Below are 21,637 nucleotides of genomic sequence, written 5' to 3'. Positions count from 1 at the left end.
CTTAACTGGAATATTTCAGGGCAATGGACAGCTACTATCCTTTTAGTTTTAAAGTGGGAACTGTCTTCTCTATCCTTAGCTTTTGTGGTTGCTTTTCATTGTGGAGATACTTCTGTACTAAATGTGATGCTTTAATGATTATCAATGACTTCTTTGATCTCCCTTAGCCAAATGCAATATTCTGTCATTTAATGCAGGGGGTTATTTTCTAGTTTTCTTGGTCTGTCTATGAATCATTACTTTCTCCTGTAATGTATTTGTTCTTGTGTGTGTGTGTGTGAGTGTATGTGTGTGAGAGAGAAAGTGAGACGAGAAAGAGAGAGAGAGAAAAGAGGTTATTCCTGTCTGTCTCTTGGAGACTGGATTATGTTCTGCTGGTGTAGGTAAATACATCACTGTGACCACTTGCTTGTGTGTTTGTATGTGTACTTGTCACTGCCTGGTCAGTATGTCGGTGTGTCTATCTGCTTTAATATTCCCCATTCTTTCCATACCTCCAATAGCTTTCCACAAATAATTATCCTATCCCCTCTCGTTTTTCCTTACTTCTCCATTCCCACAGTTACCAGGGCAACAGTAGATAAGAGCATTCTGGGACTTGTACACAAAGAATTGTGGGGAATTACAAGAAAAGAGACACATTCATAAAAATATATATATTATAAATTATATATGTTACAAATACTTTCTATGTTCCCATGATGAACTGGAAAATAGTATTATTATGATTATTATTATTATTATTATTATTATTATTATTATTATTAGTACTACTACTTTTATTACTCTTTTTCAACGTCATAAAAACAAATAATATACAATGCCTTCAAAAAGTATTCACCCACTAAAAAGCAACCCTGTGGCAGGATTTGCACCACAACCATGCTTGATGGTAGGGATGGTGTTACCTGGATGATGGACTGGGTTTGGTTTGGGCTACACAAAGAGCTAAGTTTTAGTCTTCTCAGACCACAAAATTCCCTTCCTGAATGTCTCAGGGTCTGTCACATGGCTTCTGGTAAGCTCCAGGTATGACATAATATTGGCCTTTCTCAGAAGTGGCTTCTCTCTGGCCACTCTCCCAAAGACACCAAATCTATGAAGTGTTGAAGATTTTTGATCGATTGGCCTTCTCGTCCAGATCTTGGTAGCATCTGGGTTATGTAATATTTTTTCCATTTTGGTGCAATAGTGCTCATAAGAAGGTTCAAATCTTTTTCAATGTGTTTATAACCTTCTCCAGCGTTTTGCCACCTAACGACTTTATCTTGAAGTTACATCGGCCTTCGTGGTCTTTGTGACAGAGCAACTGATCTGATCTACTGTTTCAGTTGTAAGACCATACAAAGGTAATTAATCCCATATAAATTTTTATATTTAATTAATTTAATTTGATAACCAATAGTGGGTGAAAACATTCTGAAGGCAGTGTATTTTATATGTTTGCATCTTGCTGATTCTCCTATGCAAAATCAAAACTTTGACTAAGACCTAAATGAAAATGTTTGCATACATCCAAATGTACTAGGAGTTAATTTCCCATGAAGTAAAATCATTAGTCTTTGTTCAAAAGAAGCCCGTTTAAATAACCCCTTTGGGCTGTGTTGAATTCAATGATTGTTCCACAAAGCAGCACACATGCACTCAGGAGTTCAGGAAAAAGCACCATTGTAATATTCAATATTGAAGTTGTTAAGGGATAACGGCTGCATCTAGAGTAATCCCAAAATGAAAATCTGAAAATTGGCTTCCTTGATGTCATACGCACATTATTTTTCTTTTTATATGTAGCCAGTGTTACATCTGAATAATAATTTTTTGATCACATGTCCCACAAATTTGATACACATTAAAAAATCTGGGATAGAATTCAGTGAGTGCACTGCATATAGTATATACATTATAGTGTACGATGGCTGATTTATTCTGACAGAGTAGGTACCAGTTGTTTTGCAAGATATTTTTATTTTGCTCAAGGTTTAACTGATTTCTTAATTAAATATTGTATTAAGTGCTGGTCACATAACTCATTCATTTTTTTATCGGAAACCATAGGATGTCTCATCTTAATTTTGGGCTCATGTTTAATGAATCTTAATGATCAATATTATTGATACCTCCATATTAGTTTGTAACTATTCATTTGTAACAGTTTCATTCAGAACAGCATACCTGTAGGACTGGAATATGGGATGCTAGACTGGGCTAAGGTTAGGTACCCGTTATTCTGTTGCTTTTAAGTTATGCTTTATGGAGCTTATAGACCTGTTCTGTTGTGTGTTATACAGTCACTCTCCAAGCATTCTCTGTAGGGTGGAAATTTGCAATTAAGGCTAGAAAAGCAAAGTAACTCAACATTTTGATTTACCTCAGTTGCTTCAATTCTTTTTTGGTTTTAGACTCATAAAACAATTTTACAATAGAAGGACAAATTTCAACTATACTATCTATAATGTGCAGGTTATGGCTGTTGCATAAATGCACAATCTAATGTGACGTAATGATAGTATAAAATTGTAATGTAGATATGGTGTAGATATGGAAGGGCCAGGGTGGGCCATGGCCACTTAAATAGCACCCTGGCCCACCCATTTACCTTGGCTGAACCATCACACCCTATTGTGAATGCCCACCTAGGTAGTTTTGGCCGACATAGTTCTATTCAGGCCCAGGATCTCACTCAACAAATACTCTACATCTGTGTATGTGCTGCACCTGTGCTGTGTTTTTGTCTGTTCATCTTGTCAGTTAATCTGTGTGCGAAATTTATTTTCAGACATTTTCGTCTGAGATAGCTTTACCATGTTCCTACCTGTTGTTATTTGGAAATATTGTTGCAGTTGGGAATAGTGAAGATATGATGGTATCAGAAACAGATGGCCTATTTTAAGTGTCCTGTTTGGATAATGACTCTAATTGCTCATGATGTCATTGTGTGTGTTGCAAATATTAACCTGGATGATAATAATGTCTTTCGCATCTTTATAACCTAGGGTACTTCAGTCAGGATCACTCAAATCCTTAATTCAGTACTTTGCATTGACTCTGCTTTGACCCCTCACTTAGAAGCTTTACTCAAGAAGCACATGTGGAGAGATACAATAACAGACACACCAATGAGACAGTGAGCCTTGAATTATTTAATGCATAAAATCATAGCTCTGGACAATTAACTTGTTCAGAGGGCAGTCAAAGCACAGATCAAAGCAGTTGACCATAGTCTGTTCGTAATATGTACTGTAAGCTAATAAAAATCAATGTTTTGCTTATAGATGCAATGTGTAGCCACAGTAACAGGAGAGCAAGAATCATTTATCCTAATACAAATCCAGTGTTAATATTTGCACTTGTGTACTTCCCTCATTTTCCCCTTGTCCCTCTCAGATTAATATACTGGTACATCTCCATCCCATTCTCAGGCCACCTGTACAGTCCTCGTAGCATAACAAAAGTTTGAACTGAGGTAGGTACGGTTTTCAATCTCTATCAGGCTGCATTTTGGTAAATCCTTTGCTTTGCATAATGATACCATAACCTGGCAATGCTGTAATAAGTTTCTTTATTAGACATAATAAGGCTCGTTTTCTTGCTGTCCTGTGTTGTATTTCATTTTCCTCAGTACTAAGCAGTAATTTACTATTGAACTACAGCGTAAGCAGTAGGCCTGCAATAGGATATAGTACTATTGTACACAATACGTTAGTGTGTTAAAACCACTGGAATACGTTACTCATAAAAGGCCCGCCTCCAAAAAGTAGTGCTGTACTGCCTTGTGTATTTCTGCTGTGTACTGAGATGAATTGCGCTCTTGGATGTGAATTTGTCCATAAACAGACTGCAATCATGAAGAGAATGTGGCAAATGAGGCCTTACCAAGTCATGATGTGCTTTCTGAAACAGTGTTATATAAAGAAAAGCCCACAGACCCAATTTTATTGGATGCACAGTTAGTCAGCAGTCAACCAAGTATGAGGTGGTGCAGATCAAAAAGAGTCATGGTCAAATCAGCTTGGTAGTTTAATGATACTTAATACACACGGCACACATGCCTGTGAGATGCATATTGCTTTTCTTTGCAAATATAACAGGACTGGAGTTTTGTGGAATATGTTGTGGCATCTATGTATTTGTGGATGCTTCCACAACTTATTCAACAAGTCTTTTTTGCGCCAGCCCCCTTCCCACCAATTCAGGGAAACAGGAATGAAAAAACTAACCCAGTACAGCTCTGCATTGCTCCAGTGCAGGTTGGGTAATACTTGATTAGGACAGGGCTGACTGAGATACAATGAAATAGGTAATGATGGTACTCATGCGCCTCCTCATCTTTTATGATATGGTTTGTTTTAAAATGTGTTTTGCCATTTCTTCTGACTATTATGGAGATTCAAGCTGGGATGTATAGCACTTCCCTGTGTACAACCCGTATGACCAAAAGTATCTGGACGCACCTTGGTCTGGGGCTGTTTTTCATGCTTTGGGCTGGGCCCCTTAGTTCCAGTGAAGGCAAATCTTAACGCTACAGTATACAATCTTATTCTAGATGATTCTGTGCCTCCACAATAGTTCGGGGGAGGCCCTTTCCTGTTTCAGCATAACAATGCCCCCGAGCACACAGTGAGGTCCATGTAGAAATGGTTTTGTTAGGAATGGTGTGGTAGAACTTGACTGGCCTGCACACAGCCCTGACCTCAGCCCCATCCAAAACTTTGGGATCAGTTGGAAAGCCAACTGCAAGCCAGGCCTAATTGCCCAATAAGTCCCAGACCTCACTAATGCTCCTCTGGCTGAATAGAAGCAATTCCCTCCAGCAGTGCACCATCATCTAGTATAAAGCCTTCCCAGAAGAGTGGAGGTTGTTGTAGCAGCAAAGGGCAGACCAACATATTAATGCCCATAATTTTGGATGAGATGTTGAATGTCAGATATCCACCAACCTTTAGCTATGTAGTGTATCTATCTATCTCAATCTGCCCTTCTGACAAGTTTTTTGCACTAGCAAGGTCATCTTTTGTCATCTTTGACACTATCATTTTTTAAATTGGTGGGACACTAATTGGTTACGATAAGGATGAATATCATTAATTTCAGGCTGATGCACCTTTTAGATTTCAATTGACAGTAGATTGAAATTTATGGAAAAAATTTTTAAAATAATTTAATATATATTGCATTGCATTGTTTGTCGGATCACTTCCTTTTATTTTTATTTTTTTGCAAACTATGTTTGGTCACATTCACTGTCAAAACACCCCAAATCTGGCATCATTTGGACTTATGCTTTATGAGAAGTTGTCTTTTCAAGGTATTTAAAATTTTTAAAAAATGCCTACCAAAACCTATTGGCAGAGCTTATGGGTCCTAGAGGCAAAAATGTGAAGCATGAGGAGACACTCCAATGTACCAAGTTTGACCATTTTATGATGACAGAACGGCAGGGCTGAGGGTTTGATTTTGGGAATTATAGCGCCCCATAATGGCCAACCCATGCCATTTTTTGTCCAGGTCATGTGTGGCCTGTATAATCTGTGTGCCAAAATAGACAAAACATTACTAATGTTTGGCTAAGTTATTGAGCAAGATAAGGGAGAAAAATAGTAATAATAGGAATATCAGCAAATACAAATGGGACTGACTGCTTCGCAGTGTAAACTTCAAAGCTTCCTGTGCTTTATCAGAACAGAGACAGAACAGGCAAATGTAACAGTACAGCAGAATATACCCAGTAATCTGCCCGTGCTCATTACAGGTTTAACTGGTAAGCCTATATCTTCTGAAAGTACCCATTACTGAGTAAATTAAAATAGCAAGCTTTCTATATGTATTGTCAAATTCAAGAAATGGTGTCTCCTCTAGGGGATCGAGAGGTAAAGCATATCTGCTTATATCACAAACAACTTCCAAGTGCAGTATATTTTTATTTTAGATTACAGAACTGAATTTACTCTGTGATGTTATATTGGAAAGCATCAATGCGGAATAGTGAGATCTGGATGTTTGAAATGATTTTTGGATTTTATGATATTGTCAATGATTTGATTTTTAGCCAATTCAATTCTTTGGTAGAATCTCTCTCTCTCTCTCTCTCTCTCTCTTGCATGTTGTCTAATATTCCTGCTTCTGAAAGAGAAAATTTAGGATTTGCTGATTACTATGAAACTGGCAGGCATGTGAAACTGTAATTCATAATTTACACAGAGTAAATTATTACATTGAAAAACCTTGTCAGGTGTAGTTAAGTTTTAAACTAGGCAGCCTTCCCTGTTTTAATGGGTCTGTATTTGTACCAAGATTTTTTTTGTAAGAATGTTAAGTACATTTTTACAAGTCTTTCTTGTATATAAATAAGATACACAATAATAAGGTAACACACCACAGATAACAATATTATGAATATTTAAACTTAGGGCTTAAGTGATTCAAGAGGGAACCCTGTTATATGCTTTTAGATTTTACAAGCTGCTGGGAATTCTTCCATTATATATAAACAGGAAAGTAAGAGTGTTTTCAAAACATCAGTGCATTTGTCATTGTCCCATGCATTGAAAATCCTATGCCTTTTACAGAATAGTTTTGCTGACTCATATACTGAAGATTGCATCAGGTAAAGCATGCACCCAACCCTCTGTACCAAGAAATGAGAATCATGTAATATTGATTTTCTATGAGCTCTAAGCTATAGGCTCACATAACATGTGATTTATAATTGAGAACTGAAGCACTGACTTTTGATGGACATGAACACAGTTTTTCTTGATATACTACCCAGCATTTTCTCTGTATAGAGCCGTGTGCTTGAGTGGTTCCTATTACACCTCAATGAAGCTATTTATACAGTGCGTCCAAAGTTGTTATGATAGAGACAAGCTTTAAGGTGTGACTGAGACTGACTGTCCCATCATTTAATTGCTATTTTTCTCCTTTGTTCTTTTCAAAGTGTTTCTTTATGCCTTTGTGTGGAGCTGCTCTCGTCTGTCTTTCATACTTTCTCTTTAAATGGTTATGCTAGCTTGTCATACAAATTGACTGTCTTACCTTCCTTATTCATTCTGTCTCAGGTCCCCCTCTCCGTTCCCACAGTGACAGCTTTCTATCAAGAAAGAGAATTGTGGCTTAGCCAATTTAAAACCAAGTGAGACAAGAAAGGCCAAACAAGAGGAAGGAGCAGGGGTGTGGCTAATTAAAGCTGAGACAGGGAGAACTGCTGAGATGTCGGCACTGAGAGAGTATCGAGTTATTATTGTCTCATTAAATAAATATTATGAACCTTGCACAAATACAATGAGATTCACAAACATTTTCAAATCATACAAACGAAATAATTGGTTCACACAAAAATTACTGGTTCGCAAATATGTTTTTGCACTCACAAATCTCTCCCGAACAGACAAATGGAATAATACTTTTTAAATTGTTTTACGATTTATCAATGTACGGGCATTCTTTTGACAATATTTTGCATTTATGCATCACCTGGTACATATGGTATTGCTTGCATTAATTTGTGGATTTTTGTGCAAATCGTTCCACAAATATGTTTTTGATTTTCAGCTAGTCTACTCCAGCCAATCAGATTTACTACATGTATGTTCTTACTTCAAGGAATCAGCTGGCTTATGGTTTTACAAGAAAATGCCCCACTCAACATTTAGATTCATAACTGGGGACTCATGGAACACATCACTATGTACAAAAATGTGGGCTTTTTTTTCTTTCTTTTCTTTTCTTTCTGTCTGTGTAAGATGAGAGCAACATTGATTTCAATTTATTTACAAAGCTCTTTTACACAGACTGCCATTTTATATTACTTCTCTTTTTACATGGAAATTTGAAGCTGATCAGACTCCAATTCCAACAGTAAATACAAACCTTGGAAAGATGGCTTTTAGACATATCACACCATTGACTTGGAATAACTTATAACAAACCTTAATATTGATCGATATTCTGGTGACTCTGGGTAGTTCTAGTTTTAATTGTGAATGTGTTTTATTGATATTTTGCTTATACCTGATAATTGTCTTAGATGTTTTATGGAATTCATGTATTTTGGTTATTTTCTTTGTCTGCTTATTTGCTTGCTTTCATTTCATTGTTTATCTTTTATTTCTAAACTCGGCACCCTTGAGGGCTCTTGTCCAACAATGTGTCTTCTCCTGAGTATAAAGGTTGAATGAATAAGTGAATGAATGAAGCCTTCAAACCCATTAGTATTTGAGATTTGATGAAAAAAGCCTGTTCAACATGGCGACGCATAAAGACTTGCAACACAACTTCTTATGTGTAAGTTAACTGGTTAGCTTGCTTAGCGTAGTCCCTGTACAAACACTCATTTTAAAAGCATAACTATAGACAGGGCTAGTGTCTTTATATTGCTGAAGGCAACAATAAATACTTATCATTAGTATTCAAGAGGAAATTATGAAGATAGCATGGTCAACATGACTGCGGATAAAGACTCGCGACACTTGAGTATCTTGCTGTAAATGGGTAAACAATCCTGACATCAGCTAGTGTCATTATAGCTCTGAAGGCAACAATACATAGTTCGAACCTCAACTTGATACACACTAACGTTAGCTCGCTAGCTACTCCTGGCTGAGTAACTTTATCAACAAGATTTTATTTGTGGTATCTCATTGTGGGACATAGCTTCAGCAAGGACTGGATTCAATAATTGTGCTAACTAGTTAACTTAAATATAAGAAGTTGTGACTCGCAAACTGCAGACAGATGTCAGGATTGTTTTCCCTTTCACAGCATGATATTCCTGAGTTGCAAGTCTTTGTGTTGACCAGACAGCTTTTTTCATCTGTTCGCCTCAAATACTCATGGGATAGCACAGGTATAAGATTGATGTGGTTTCACTTTGATTCAAGGTTTGAAGGCTTCATTCAAACATTGACAGCTAGTACAGCCATCTTCCTGACCAAGTAGTGGAATTGTCGCTGCAGCACTTGTCAAACTTAGGCGACCTGATTGGTCAAGCACATGCATGCTGTGGCTGGTCAGAGTAATGTGGGCATTAGTGAAAGGATGTCTTAGAATTTAATTGGCTGGAGTAGACTTTATAATAAAAAAATGTGGATAAATCTTGCTGTGAAGAATGTCTCACAAATGATTGCAAGGGATTCCACACATGCCTTGTTGATGCATTATGCACAGGTCAAATGAATGCCCATACATTGGTAAACCCTTTCAGAAAAGATCAATCATGTCCAAAAATGTATCATTACATTTGTCTGTTCAGGAGAGATTTGTTTATTAGCGTAAGATATAAAAAAATATTTGTGCATTTCACTTTATTTGTATAAGGTTCATATAATTTATGTAATGATTTATGAGACCATTATAACCCCATAAGAGAGCAAAGAACTCAGAGATAGTCTTTCTGACCATCTAAGTCACCTGGTTGCACTTTAAACACTTGTGTGGTGTTGCTGCAGAGCACCCTCACAGAAATACTTCATTAATATTTCATAATGTTTCCTTTCCACTAAGGCACCTCTGCCATCTGTAGAAAGAAAGGTCTTTATTTATGGAGCAAGTGGTGTTTAATGTAGTCTAGAGTAATGTGCATCCATGTACTGTACTTTATCACCATAAGCTCTTTGGTGGGGTAGTGATGTATGCTGCTGTTCACTGTCTCCTCTCTGTGCAGTGCCATGCAGTCCTATATAGCTGGTGGCTCTGTTCACATGTACTGTGCGATATATAGTTTATCCTTTTCAACAAATGTCACATTCCACTTTTGGTCTTCTTGTATGCTCTCCTTATCTCTTGCTTCAAGCCACATGGAGTGCTGTTGTGAAGGAGGAGAGTAGAATGACTTAGAGGGGAAGGCAGCCATTGGTTCAGTGAAGTTGTTAGCAGGTCATGCAAGGAGGGAAACTGAGTAGCCAAGCTTCCCATTGACGTAAAAAATATATATAATAAATTAAAATGAAAAAGCACTTAAAGCTAAAAACACATCTTGTCATGATTCCCCTTACCCATAGCATAGTAAAACTTCTTTCCAACTCTTATGCTATGGATTGTCCATCTGTTAAGTTTTGGGATGCAAAAATGTTAATCTACTATGACTCTATGACATTGGTACTGCATATCTAATTTATTTGTACCATAGTTTCTGTGGTCCGATCTTACATTAATTATTTGTCAGTATGTGACACAAACGCAAATATGCATGACACAACTTTATGCAGCAATGCAAAAAGCAGAAAGAGCAATATGTTGGCTTATGTTGACCTCCTGCACAATCATGACACTTTCATTCTGTCAAAATGGTATATATTAGCTGTTTCAGGCTCAATGTATGTCCTGATCTACTGAGCTAAAATGCTTATCAGTGCTTATTTTACATAAAACACAGAGGGCTCTATTTTCAAACCGGCGCAAAGCGGCACCAAGCGCAATGCAAGTGTCTTTGCTAGTTTCAGACCGACGCAGTTGTCATTTTCCCATCCAGCGCCCAAGTTGTTTAAATAGCAAATGTACTTGCGTCCATCTGAACCCCCATGGGCGTGTTGGTCTTAAAATGAGGTGTGGTCAGGCACATTGTTGGCGCATTGCTATTTTGAGGCAGCGGAAAGCGATTGCGTGATTGACCAACAAAAACCTGGTGGCACAGTATTTTACTGTTATTTTAAGGGTGCATTATTAAGATAGTAAGGGTGCACAATACGCGATAATGGTTAGTCATAATATTGGTAATATAATATTAATATTATATTATATATATTAACATAATATTCATAATATAATATTTGGTGGAATCCTGCTGTTGCCGTAGATGGTCTGCTCGCACGCTTTCACTTCTTTCCTACTACTTGGCAAATCCGCCACTATAATAGCAATCCGCCAAGGTGCAAGGACACCTGGCTTTTAAAGGGAATGGGAGATGACACTCTGATTGGTTTATTTCATGTTACACCTATGATTAATTAAGAGACTAAGTACAAGCCCTTTGAACCATGCGCCTTACTTTGCGCTCAGATTATCCGCCGTTAAACTAGCAAAAGTTGATTCGGACACGCCGTAAATGCACTTGCGCCATGCGCTTTAAACCGTGCGCTTAGATTGTTAAAATAGAGCCCAGAATGTTGAATCACATCTCATAACAAGTACATATAGCTATTCAGGATCAACCACAAAGCAATAAACAGCATTATAAATGGGAGAATTTAGGTGTTTTATTCTACTTGTCTAAATGTTTTGACAGTTTAACAATATATTTCTGGCAATGTGGGCTGTTATGGCAAGAATTGAATGACATAGTTCATAACTCTCATTTTCTTGTTTTGTTCTGTCTTGTCTGTCTGTCTCTGTCTGTCTGTCTGTTTGTCTGTATTCGTCTTTCTCTGTCTATTGTTCAACATTTTATATGATTTCTTTGTTTTGGTTATTTTTCTGTTGCACTTTAACTTGTGTTACTGTGTTCTGTGCACACTGCCTACCATTTTATTTCACTCTGTTTTTCACTCCTTTACTTAAAACATTATGTCCACTCCGCTGTGCAATAACCCATATTTAATACATCTCGGGCATCTTCATCTTCATCTGTGTATTCTCCATTTATGCTATTTCCTATTAATAACTAAAATAAAACAACATGCTTATCCTAAATTCATTCTGTATTAATTTGTATCTGCAAACAAAATTTGACGTTATTATTTTAAATGGCCAAATAACATTCAAAAATTTCCAAACGATGGTGTCTCGCTAGCAACTGACTATGAAAAATCTCGCAGCCTCAGCAACATTTCAGCAATGACTGGGTCTGCCATGCGCCTCACCCCCATTACAAACCCATCGTTTGAACCCTTCGATGCCCCTGGCCCCCTCAGGCGCTGCCGGTCCCCCATCCCCTCCATTTTGTAGCAGATTGAGAAAGAGGAAACGGAAGTGGGATCAGCCACTGAGATGAAGGCTTAAATCACAGCAACAAACATGCCAATATTGATAATGATAATGATAATGAATGTGCAGACTGTGTGATCTAAGCAGCTGGAGGAACAAGTCTGCTAAACATTGATAAAAATTGTGATAACAACTGTATGACTAGGTGGTATGAAGTTAAAAATGTTTGAGAAGCAGAAGAAAAAAGATGTCAGGTGTCTACATCATGAATGGAAACGCAGTACTTGTGTAGTTAACGTAGGGATTGTTAATCATGCCTTAGTTGATAGATATTGTTACAATAACAAGCAAAGATGTACAGAAAATTTCAGCCAAATGTTACTGAAATAAGAACTAGGTTCATTGTGCAGAAACTTTGTGTGTGTGTGTGTGTGTGTGTGTGTGTGTGTGTTATCCTTGCCAAATGTATTTAAATACACTAAACTTCTCAGCAGAATTTGCAGGATAAATCAAATGAAAATATGGTGGATTTATATATTCCTTCTCTATTTGATTAATAGAGAGGAATATATGCAATACAGGTTTACACAGACTGAAAATTTTGTACAATTTATTGTAAGTAGTTGCTTACATTCTGAAATTTCAGAGGATTGAAATCATATTTAAAAGGGTATCTATGTGGAATTCCAAAACAGGAAGATTTTAAATCACACACTCTCTCTCTCTCTCTCTCTCTCTCTCTCTCTCACACACACACACACACACACACACACCTGCACATAATGAGCTTGTGAGAGAGAGTGTGAAAGAATAACCAGGACAGGAGTAAATGATTATAAATAAGAACAAATGAAAACAAAATTTACAAAACTATTAAAATCAAAGAAAAATATAATTATTCCACAATAAGATATAAAGTCATCAGTGAAGCTAGCTTTATACAGATATGTAAAGTATTATCTAGTCACCACTAATGCAACATAATTGACAAAATAATTTTGCTTTACTAAAATACCATTAGTGCTTTAAAATGGGGTGTGTATATCAGAATTATTATTATTATTATTATTATTATTATTATTATCATCATCATCATTATCACTATTAATATTATTGATAATATTTGGAGAAAATTTCTTGGATTCTCGTGGGTAATAAATATATTCGTCAACGAGTGCAATGAATCATAATTCCAAATGAATGACATCATTAAACTGCAAATTTTAACACCCATAAAGAAACCACAGAGACGATGGCACTAACAAACTCTATTTAAAGAGGTGAAGGCTCTGCTTTCGTAATTATTTTGACCCTTCTCCAAGATGAGCCATTTCCATTGCCTGGACTGATCAACACATCTGGGCCATGTAACATGATTTTCCTTCAAACTGTATGGAAAGGACCTGTAAGGGAAGAACCATTGATTTGAAAGCTTCTGTTTCTTCCCACTGACTATCCTCCCAAATTTGAGCTGATGATTGTACTTTACCATATTCTGCATGTGCACACATATCAGTCTTAAGTTTTGATGATGTCAACCTCCTGTTTCTTCCTCTCTCTCCAGCTACCTGCCATTTCTCTGTTTCATGTTATCAATAATGAGACCAAAAGTAATCAGAGTACTGATTGCTCTCTAATGAATTTGACTTTTCTGCACATGGAATTTTGTTATTATTATTTTTGTCAATATTGCTGATTTTTAGTCCAGTTTAGTATTTGTTTTCTAGTTTATGGGTTTTCTCAATTCCTTTACCTCCTTTTACTTGAACAGTATTTTTTCACAAAATGGGCAGCAATGAATGGTTATTGGACTGACAGAAGTAAATAGTTTTTGACACAAACAAATGTAGTGTGCCAACACAATATGCAAGCAACTGTAGCTGTATATACATATACCACTAATTTATTTGTAGATTTATTGTTTGCATAGCTGTTTCTAATTCTGTCAGAGGTTTAATTTCTGTCTTGTCTTTCTGTGTTAATTTATCTCCTTCCTCACCAAAAAAAAAAAAATACAATTGGGTAAAGTTGCATTCTAAAAGCCCAGTATTTAAATCATCAAGGACAAATTATGGTGTCTTTCTGACACTGATGAAAAAGCTATTATTATTTATTCTAGAGAGTCAATTAGAACATTAAGTGCCAGTTGGATCAAACACTTTGAACACTGATGGCAACATGATGCTGTAATTTAACAAACTAGACAAATTAAGTATATGTGACATCAATTGATTAAGTAATTGCACAAGTACTTAATTAGTTGGAGTCATATATACTTAATAATATTGTGTGCAGTCACTGTTTATAATATTATTGAGTATATCCAATGATAGATTTTTTGAGTGTAATGCTGTTTGATGATACTGTTTGCTTTATTGATAATGGTTAAGATACTTTGCCTTTGCAAATCTCATTCCTTACCCTGCCATGTAGTTCTCTAAACGGTAACTCTTCATTGTTGCAAGACATTCTAACCATTCATTTTTTAACATACAGATAGAGCAAGGGTATAGAATAAATAATACTATTTCTGCTTTTTGTTTCACTATTTCAGGAAAAATATTAAATTATATATTGTCATCTTTTGAAAAAGCTCGTAAAAATTGTACATAACTTCACTCTCTAAAACAGAACATTAAGATTCATTTTTGCACTATATTTTCTCATTGTTTTGACTATTTAATACATTATTTTAACATACCAATATATTTTGCAGTGGTAAACAATGATCTTAACATTCCCTCATTTTGTTTTATTAAACAGTTCCAGATTTTTAAAAACCAGTTATTTTATCTATTGTCAATCTGAAGGCAGTAAATATGATTTGATAAAATCTCTGTCAGGTATTGATGAGTACAATTTTGTTTTACTAATACTTTTTAGCCAAATTCATTGTCAAGGCCAAGGGTAGAGTTTGCTTTGAGTTGATCACAATCAAAGTTCAGGTGTGCAAGGGCTGATTTCAGAGCTTATACAAGTAAATGTGTAAAGGTACTGTATCTGTGATTTAAAAAGCTGATCCTCAGAACTCTCAGTGAGAGAGTACATAAATGAAAAGCAATCACCTTTCATGTATCCAGATCTATATTAGTTTCACTCATCACCTTCCAAGTCTTCCAAGTATGAATAGACCTGCAAAAATAAGGAAAACTCAGAATGAATTGAATAATGTTGGGGGACACCATATTTTCTAAATTTAAACCTGCTGATCTATGTGTTTGAACTGGTCTTTTGAGTGGTGGCGAAGAAGGCAACTCTGCTCAATTGCATTTGCTAAAAATACTCAGGTTACTTTTGAAGTAGAAATCATCATTATGGAAGCATACCCCTCTATGAGGCTTTTAGAGACTGTAACAGTAAAACAGAAATATACTACAGCTGGCATGTGTACTAGCCCAATCTGCAATGCCGTTAGAGGTGATGTATAATTATAGAAAATGTACATATCTGTATTTTGTAAGTCTGCTTGAGGTAAAAACGAGGAGTGAGTGGACAGGGGATGAAAGAGGGAGGGGAAATTGACATTGAAATCCTAGTGATGTATCCAAATATTCACGAATCTTTGCCTGGATTTCTGCTCTCTTTCTCTGTGCTGTCCCTCACTCCATCCTGGTATTTGTATGTTTGACTGAGGATGCTTCGTTTAGTCCAGACCTGGGTCAAATACGTATTTGTTTCGGATTCAAATACTTCTCTGTGTTCTGTTGATCTTGCCTGGTGTAATTTAGCCTGCCAATATGACCAGAAGGTGGGGTTCATACTTTTTGAGAGTATTTCATTGGTTCCAATATAACAGACAAGTTGTATTGGAAAGTAAAGTATAGAAAATAATTTGAATCCAAAACAAATACGTATTTGATCCAGGTCTGGTTTAGACCCATAAAAGGACATGTAAATCCAGTTGTTTTTTCAACATGCATGGATTTTCGTTGCTGGAAAAAGCTATGAACATGTCTGTATTAATATTATAATCAATGGGTTTGTTTTGATAAGAATACATATTTTCTGTATGCATACATATATTATTTATGCATATAGGGGCTGATTGCATGCTTGAAAATGGACAGGTATTTTGCTCCCAATAGTCTTGCTGCCTATTGTGGATACACAAATGGCAGAACTGAGATCTTCATGCCAAGAGCTTATGAGGTGAGAGAGCCCGTTATACATGTACTGTACGAAAGTTAAATGGTGCTTAAGGATAGTCCAAATATGACTTTTCCGCATCTCCCTCTAGCCCTCTTTTCTTTCTTTATTTCCATTCATCACATTCTGTCTTCTCTCATCTGGAGATGTCTTGAAACATACAGAATACAAAAGAAAGAGGTGCTCGAAATCTTATCACTGAATTCATATTTAATTGATTTAACATAAAGGTTTGGAATGTATATAGACAATTAGGTGCAATGAAATCATTTTGATCAAGTAATAATTTCATACAGAGCTGCTAAAACTTACACAGAGAGATCTTTAACAATAATACTGGTATGCAATGATGTCATCAGCAAATCCTAGCATGTGGCTGAGTAATGTAATGCAACTATGTAAAAACACCTGCTGTCACAGAAAGGATTGCAGACAACCAATCACCTTACTGTTAAGAATTTCACAAAATTTAGTAACAATATTACTGTATTATGAACTTTGCTGTTGATGCTGTAAGCAGCATGTTATGTCGAAGTTATGTCGTCATTCCAGTAAGATTTGGCAGAATTTTCGAGCCTTCTAGATCAAAAAATAAGGCTATGGGATAAATGAGTGGAGTTTTTCTAATTCCTTCAAAATAATGCATGGCATTTGGACATGTGTTTGTCTATGAAAAAAAATAAATCTTTTATAATCTAAAAATCGTGTCATTTAAAAAAAACAAAATACTTATGGCTAAGTGGTTATCTCACCTGTGATGACTCCTCCCACAATTACATCATCACACACAGCACTGCCATTCATGTGTGTAAACCGTTTACTGTTACCCATTATAGTGTAATAAATTATACATTTTTCTATTTTGTACAGTTGTATATATCACTGTAAATATATTTCCTGTCGTTATTGTTGCTGTTCTCATTCGTTACCAATGCTGTAAATGTTATTTACATTGCAGTTAGCCTGGTGGCTTTCCAAGCTGGCCACAGCTACCATTAGCCAGCAAAGAAAGGACTAGAATAACTTAAGGAAATTAATAGCGAGCACAGCAACAATAACAACAATAAAGATATTTACAGAAATACATACATTTGTTTTTTTTAATTACACATACTTTTTTGGATTATAAAAAAATGGGTGAAAAGCATACATTTTTCGTATACAAACATCCGAATGTCATAAATTATTATAAGGAATTAGGAAAATACTATTTATTTCTCCCACAGGCCATCTATTTTTTTTCACCCAGAAGTCTCAAAAATGCTAATGAAAAGAATGATGACACAACTTCTGAGTACCGTTGGTGAAAGAAGTGGAGGTGTGGCCTTGATGGACAGGGCAGTACATCCACAAAATGTTGCAGTTATTCAGTACATCACTGAATTTTTCTGACAACCAGCCAGTGTTTAAGGGTATTGGGGCATTTGGGGGTTTGTGGTCAAAAGCAATAAAATGCACTTCAAATAATTCTATATCAACTTGTACAGTGACGTTTTGTTTCAGGAGGCTGTGCATATGAACAGAATAATTGAATAGATAATTTAGATAATTTAATTTAAATTATAAGCATAAATGTCTGCTTTTAAATTGTCCTAGTACTTCTCCGCTTCTCAGTTCTCAAATAGCAGAAGCTCTTCATTCCCAAAGCTCATGTAATAATACTAACAAAGAAAGCAAATCCCTGGATGGCCCTATGCTACTCGCAATGTAAGCCCAGAAGGTTGTCAGAAATGTCTGTAATTATCTATATATCCTCTGTTGCAAAAAAAACTGTTTGGACTTATTGTAGACACACTAATATTTAAACCCCCAGAAAGTGAACTTCCCCTTTAAGTAGAAGGAGATCTTTACACTACAATGTGGCTATGTTTCTGAACAGGGTATGCAGTTTATACAGGGTTCCTACTTTTGGATGTAGATAGACTGTTCCATTAAGACGTTGGGGATAGAGCTTTGGACTGTTCCATTGAAATTTTAAGAAGTTGTTGTGATGTCAGTGAGTCTTTCCTTTGGAGATTTTAGAAGGTCAAGGATGTTTCCTGTGCAGTGGGGTTGCTCCATGAATGCAGTAGGGATTACAATTGGATGTTCCAATATAGGATGGGAACTTCACATACACAGCCCTGTGTTAGGTGCCACATTATTTAAATAAAAAGGTCAGGGTGGTGTGAGTGTTCTATTGAAGATTTAAGAACGCCAAAGTGGAGTTACTGGAATGTTCCATGAGAGATTTATAAAGTTGTGAAAGGATTTATTGGGCTGTTCTATGAGGTTTTTTGGGGGGTTTAAGATGGCTATGGTGGAGTTCTGGAGTGTTAGAAGAAGGAGTAGAGTTGGAGGATCCATTGGAGATGTAGACTTTGGAGTGAAGTTAATGGAATGCTCCTTAGGAAATTTGAGGTCATGGTGGAATAGATGATACTATCCATTCATGAGATATCAATCTATTTCACACCAAATCTGCTGCTTCTTTTTGTTCTGCAGTCCACCAGCAGAGTTCTTGCTGTAGGTGACTGCACTGCTTAAACCGCTGGCACAATACTGATTGACCAAAGGTGTCATAACTATCATAACTAATCAAATGTTCTGTAATATGCGGTTGAATCTGAGTTACATTGGTGAATTTTCAGTGGGACAGGAGCTTTTCAGAAAAATTGGATGCTTCATTTCAGAGGCAAGAGCACTGCAATATAATTAAATGTTTTATATGTTGGCAGTATTGAGGGTGAGCCAATGTGCAAGGCATACTATGCATGATTTTTACCTTGAAAATATTGTAAAATAACCATGCTAAGGTTAGCACTCTGTCTTAATGCACTTTCGCCAAATTTGTCCCCCTTTTCTGTGTTTGTTATTCTGTTCGAAAAGTTTCTGGGCATGACACTCTTTTCTGTGTGAGTAGCATAAAAATAGTAGAATCGTAATTGTTAGCATCATATTCATACCACACTTCCCAAATCCTCAGGAATATGTATGTGTTTCTTAATTAATTCTCCATAATGCCATCCAAAATAAAGTACTGTCTATTTGAAGTGTGATCTCCATTATATCATAATTTTTGCTATATACGTAAGGTATTTGTATTTGAGATCAAAATTAATATGAGAGAAAAAATACAGACAATCAGCTTTTATTTCATGGTATTTATAAGCATACTGTGGGCTCTATCTTACACCCGGCGCAAAGCGGCCGCAAGCGCAACGCAAGTGTCTTCAGACCGACGCAGTTGTCATTTTCCCATCCAGCGCCCACGTTGTTTAAATAGCAAATGTACTCGCGTCCATCTGAGTGCCCATGGGCGTGTTGGTCTTAAAATGAGGTGTGGTCAGGCGCATTGTTGGCGCATTGCCATCTTGAGGCAGTGGAAAGCGATTGCGTGATTGACCAATAAAAACCTGGTCTTACGTCAATGGCGCAGTATTTTACTGTTATTTTAAGGGCGCATTATTAAAATAGTAATATGCGTCTACATAGGCGGGTGCACAACGCGCGATATTTTTTTTAAATATATGTAATAATGGTTTTTTATAATGTCATAATGGTTCAGAGAAGCGTTCTTTCCTACTACTTGGCAAATCTGCCATTATAATAGCAATCCGCCAAGGTGCAAGGGCACCTGGCTTTTAAAGGGAATGGGAGATGACACTCTGATTGGTTTATTTCATGTTACACCTATGATTAATTAAGAGACTAAGTACAACACCTTTGAACCATGCGCCTTACTTTGCGCTCAGATTATCCGCCGTTAAACTAGCAAAAGTGGATTTGGACACGCCCTAAATGCACTTGCGCCATGTGCTTTAGACCGTGCACTTAGATCGTTAAAATATAGCCCTGTATGTGTTTTACCATTTTACAGAAACAGCTGTTTTTGTGTTAAGTCTCCCCATTTTCAGCTGTGCAAAAGTGGATGAATTCAAAAGTAAATCACAGCAATAAAATCTAATATTTGGTTGCATATTCCTTATATGCAATAACTGCATCATGTCTACAACCCACTGACATCACCAAACATTTGGTATCTTCTTTGGCAATGCCTTTCCAGGCCTTTGCTACAATCAATTTCAGCTGATCTTTTGTTTGGGTTTCTGTCTTCAGCCTCCTCTTCAGCAAGTGAAATGCATGCTCAATTGGATTTAAAACTGGTGACTGACTTCGCCCGTCCAAAACTTTCCACCTTTTCCCATTGACAAATGCTTTGGATGCATAGGCAGTATGTTTGGGGTCATTGTCTTGCTGCAGGAGGAAGTGCCAGCTGATGAGATTGGAGGAATTTCTTTGTACACAGCCAGACAAAATGTGTGTCTACACTTCCAAATTCATCCTTCTGCTGCCATCTTCCATTACATCATCAATAAAACGACTGAGCCTGTTCGAGAAGCAGCTATAGATGCCCAAGCTGTGATACACTACCTCCTCCATGTTTTACAGATAAGGTGTGCTTTAGATCATGGGCTGTTCCTTCCATTCTCCATACTCTCAGCTTTCCACTGCATTGGAAAATGTTTATTTTGGTCTTATCTGTCCATAAAACTTTGTTCCAGAACTTTTCTGGCTCACCTTTGTATTTATTTTGGCAAATTCAAATCTGGCCTTTTGATTCTTGCTGCTGATGAGAGGTTTGCATCTTGCAGTGGTTCTGCATACAGTGGCTTGTGATATTTTACAGTGGCTTGTTATATTTTCACCCCTGCTAATGCTGCTGATGTCACTGACCATTGTTTTAGAGTGGTCTTCCTTGGCTGACCTGTACAGAGTCCACTAGTGGTTTCTTCAGAATTTTCCAAATTGCTTTATTTGAAATATTGCGTTTCTGTGCTATTCATCTCAGTGAGGTCTTTCAGCTTACAAATTAATTGTTTTTCAGCCATAGTCAGTTCTCTGATCTTCATGATGGTGTATGCCTTATGACTCCGAAAGCACAAATGTCCACAGACGAAAATTAAGGCTAAAACCAAGTCAAGGCACTCACTGCTCCTTATCCACGCAGAAGGAAACACCTGAGCAACACCTGTCAGTCATCCATTAACTTTCTGAAAATGGGGGGACTAACACAAAAACATCTGTTTCTATAAAACGGTAAAACATAAATACATGTAAATCCCATGCTTGTACAAGCTGCTTGTCCGTACTCATCTTTTGATCTCAAATCCAAATGCTTAAGTACATAAAAAAACGACTAATTTCACTTTACCGTTTCCATACTTTTGGAGAACACTGATATATGCACACCATAAGGAAATCCACATACTACATAGCATGTGCCTGTGTATAATCTATTTTTCTGTATGCTTCAAAATGAACAGAATGTGCTCTTTTATTTAAGTCTTTCTTTGACACATCCCATTATATATATTTTCCTTAATGTTTTTATTTGTTAGTGTTTGTTGCATTAGAGTCATTATTTAGTGATTTATTCGAACTTTTCTTTTTTTTTAAATTAAGCCCCGTTTTCTTCATCAAATACACAAAGAAGAAATAGGAAGATAAACAAAAAACAAAAAAACTTGGGGGGTGGGCCATGAAATCAAATGATTTCATGCCCCACCCATCTACAACCATCTGTAATCCATCTACAACTTAAGATGGATTACAACCTGCAACATTCCACCTATAATAGAAAAGGACAGAA

The 21,637-nt window shown here is 36.5% G+C and overlaps 1 protein-coding gene across 7 annotated transcripts in view; it reads left to right on the top strand.

Annotated features, from left to right (window-relative positions):
• LOC118219755 (potassium voltage-gated channel subfamily C member 1-like) overlaps positions 1 to 21,637 on the top strand; it is an 82,395-nt gene that overhangs the window by 47,525 nt on the left and 13,233 nt on the right. The window contains exons 5-6 of one of the 7 annotated variants that reach the window (XR_004763838.1): positions 3,385 to 3,463; positions 11,726 to 11,843. The exons of 4 other annotated variants lie outside the window; for them this stretch is intronic. Coding sequence is in view for 1 of the 3 variants with exons in the window: in XM_035403140.1 (XP_035259031.1) it covers positions 11,726 to 11,880 (155 nt within the window). In the remaining 2 variants the exon portion in view is untranslated. Of the gene's footprint in view, positions 1 to 3,384; positions 3,464 to 11,725; positions 12,703 to 21,637 lie in introns of those variants that run through there. 2 more of the 7 variants (XR_004763837.1, XM_035403140.1) reach the window with 2 other exon arrangements.

The sequence above is a fragment of the Anguilla anguilla genome, chromosome 2 (genome assembly GCF_013347855.1).
Source record: "Anguilla anguilla isolate fAngAng1 chromosome 2, fAngAng1.pri, whole genome shotgun sequence".
Taxonomy (NCBI): domain Eukaryota; kingdom Metazoa; phylum Chordata; class Actinopteri; order Anguilliformes; family Anguillidae; genus Anguilla; species Anguilla anguilla.
This window is presented reverse-complemented; position numbering and strand designations above follow the sequence as displayed.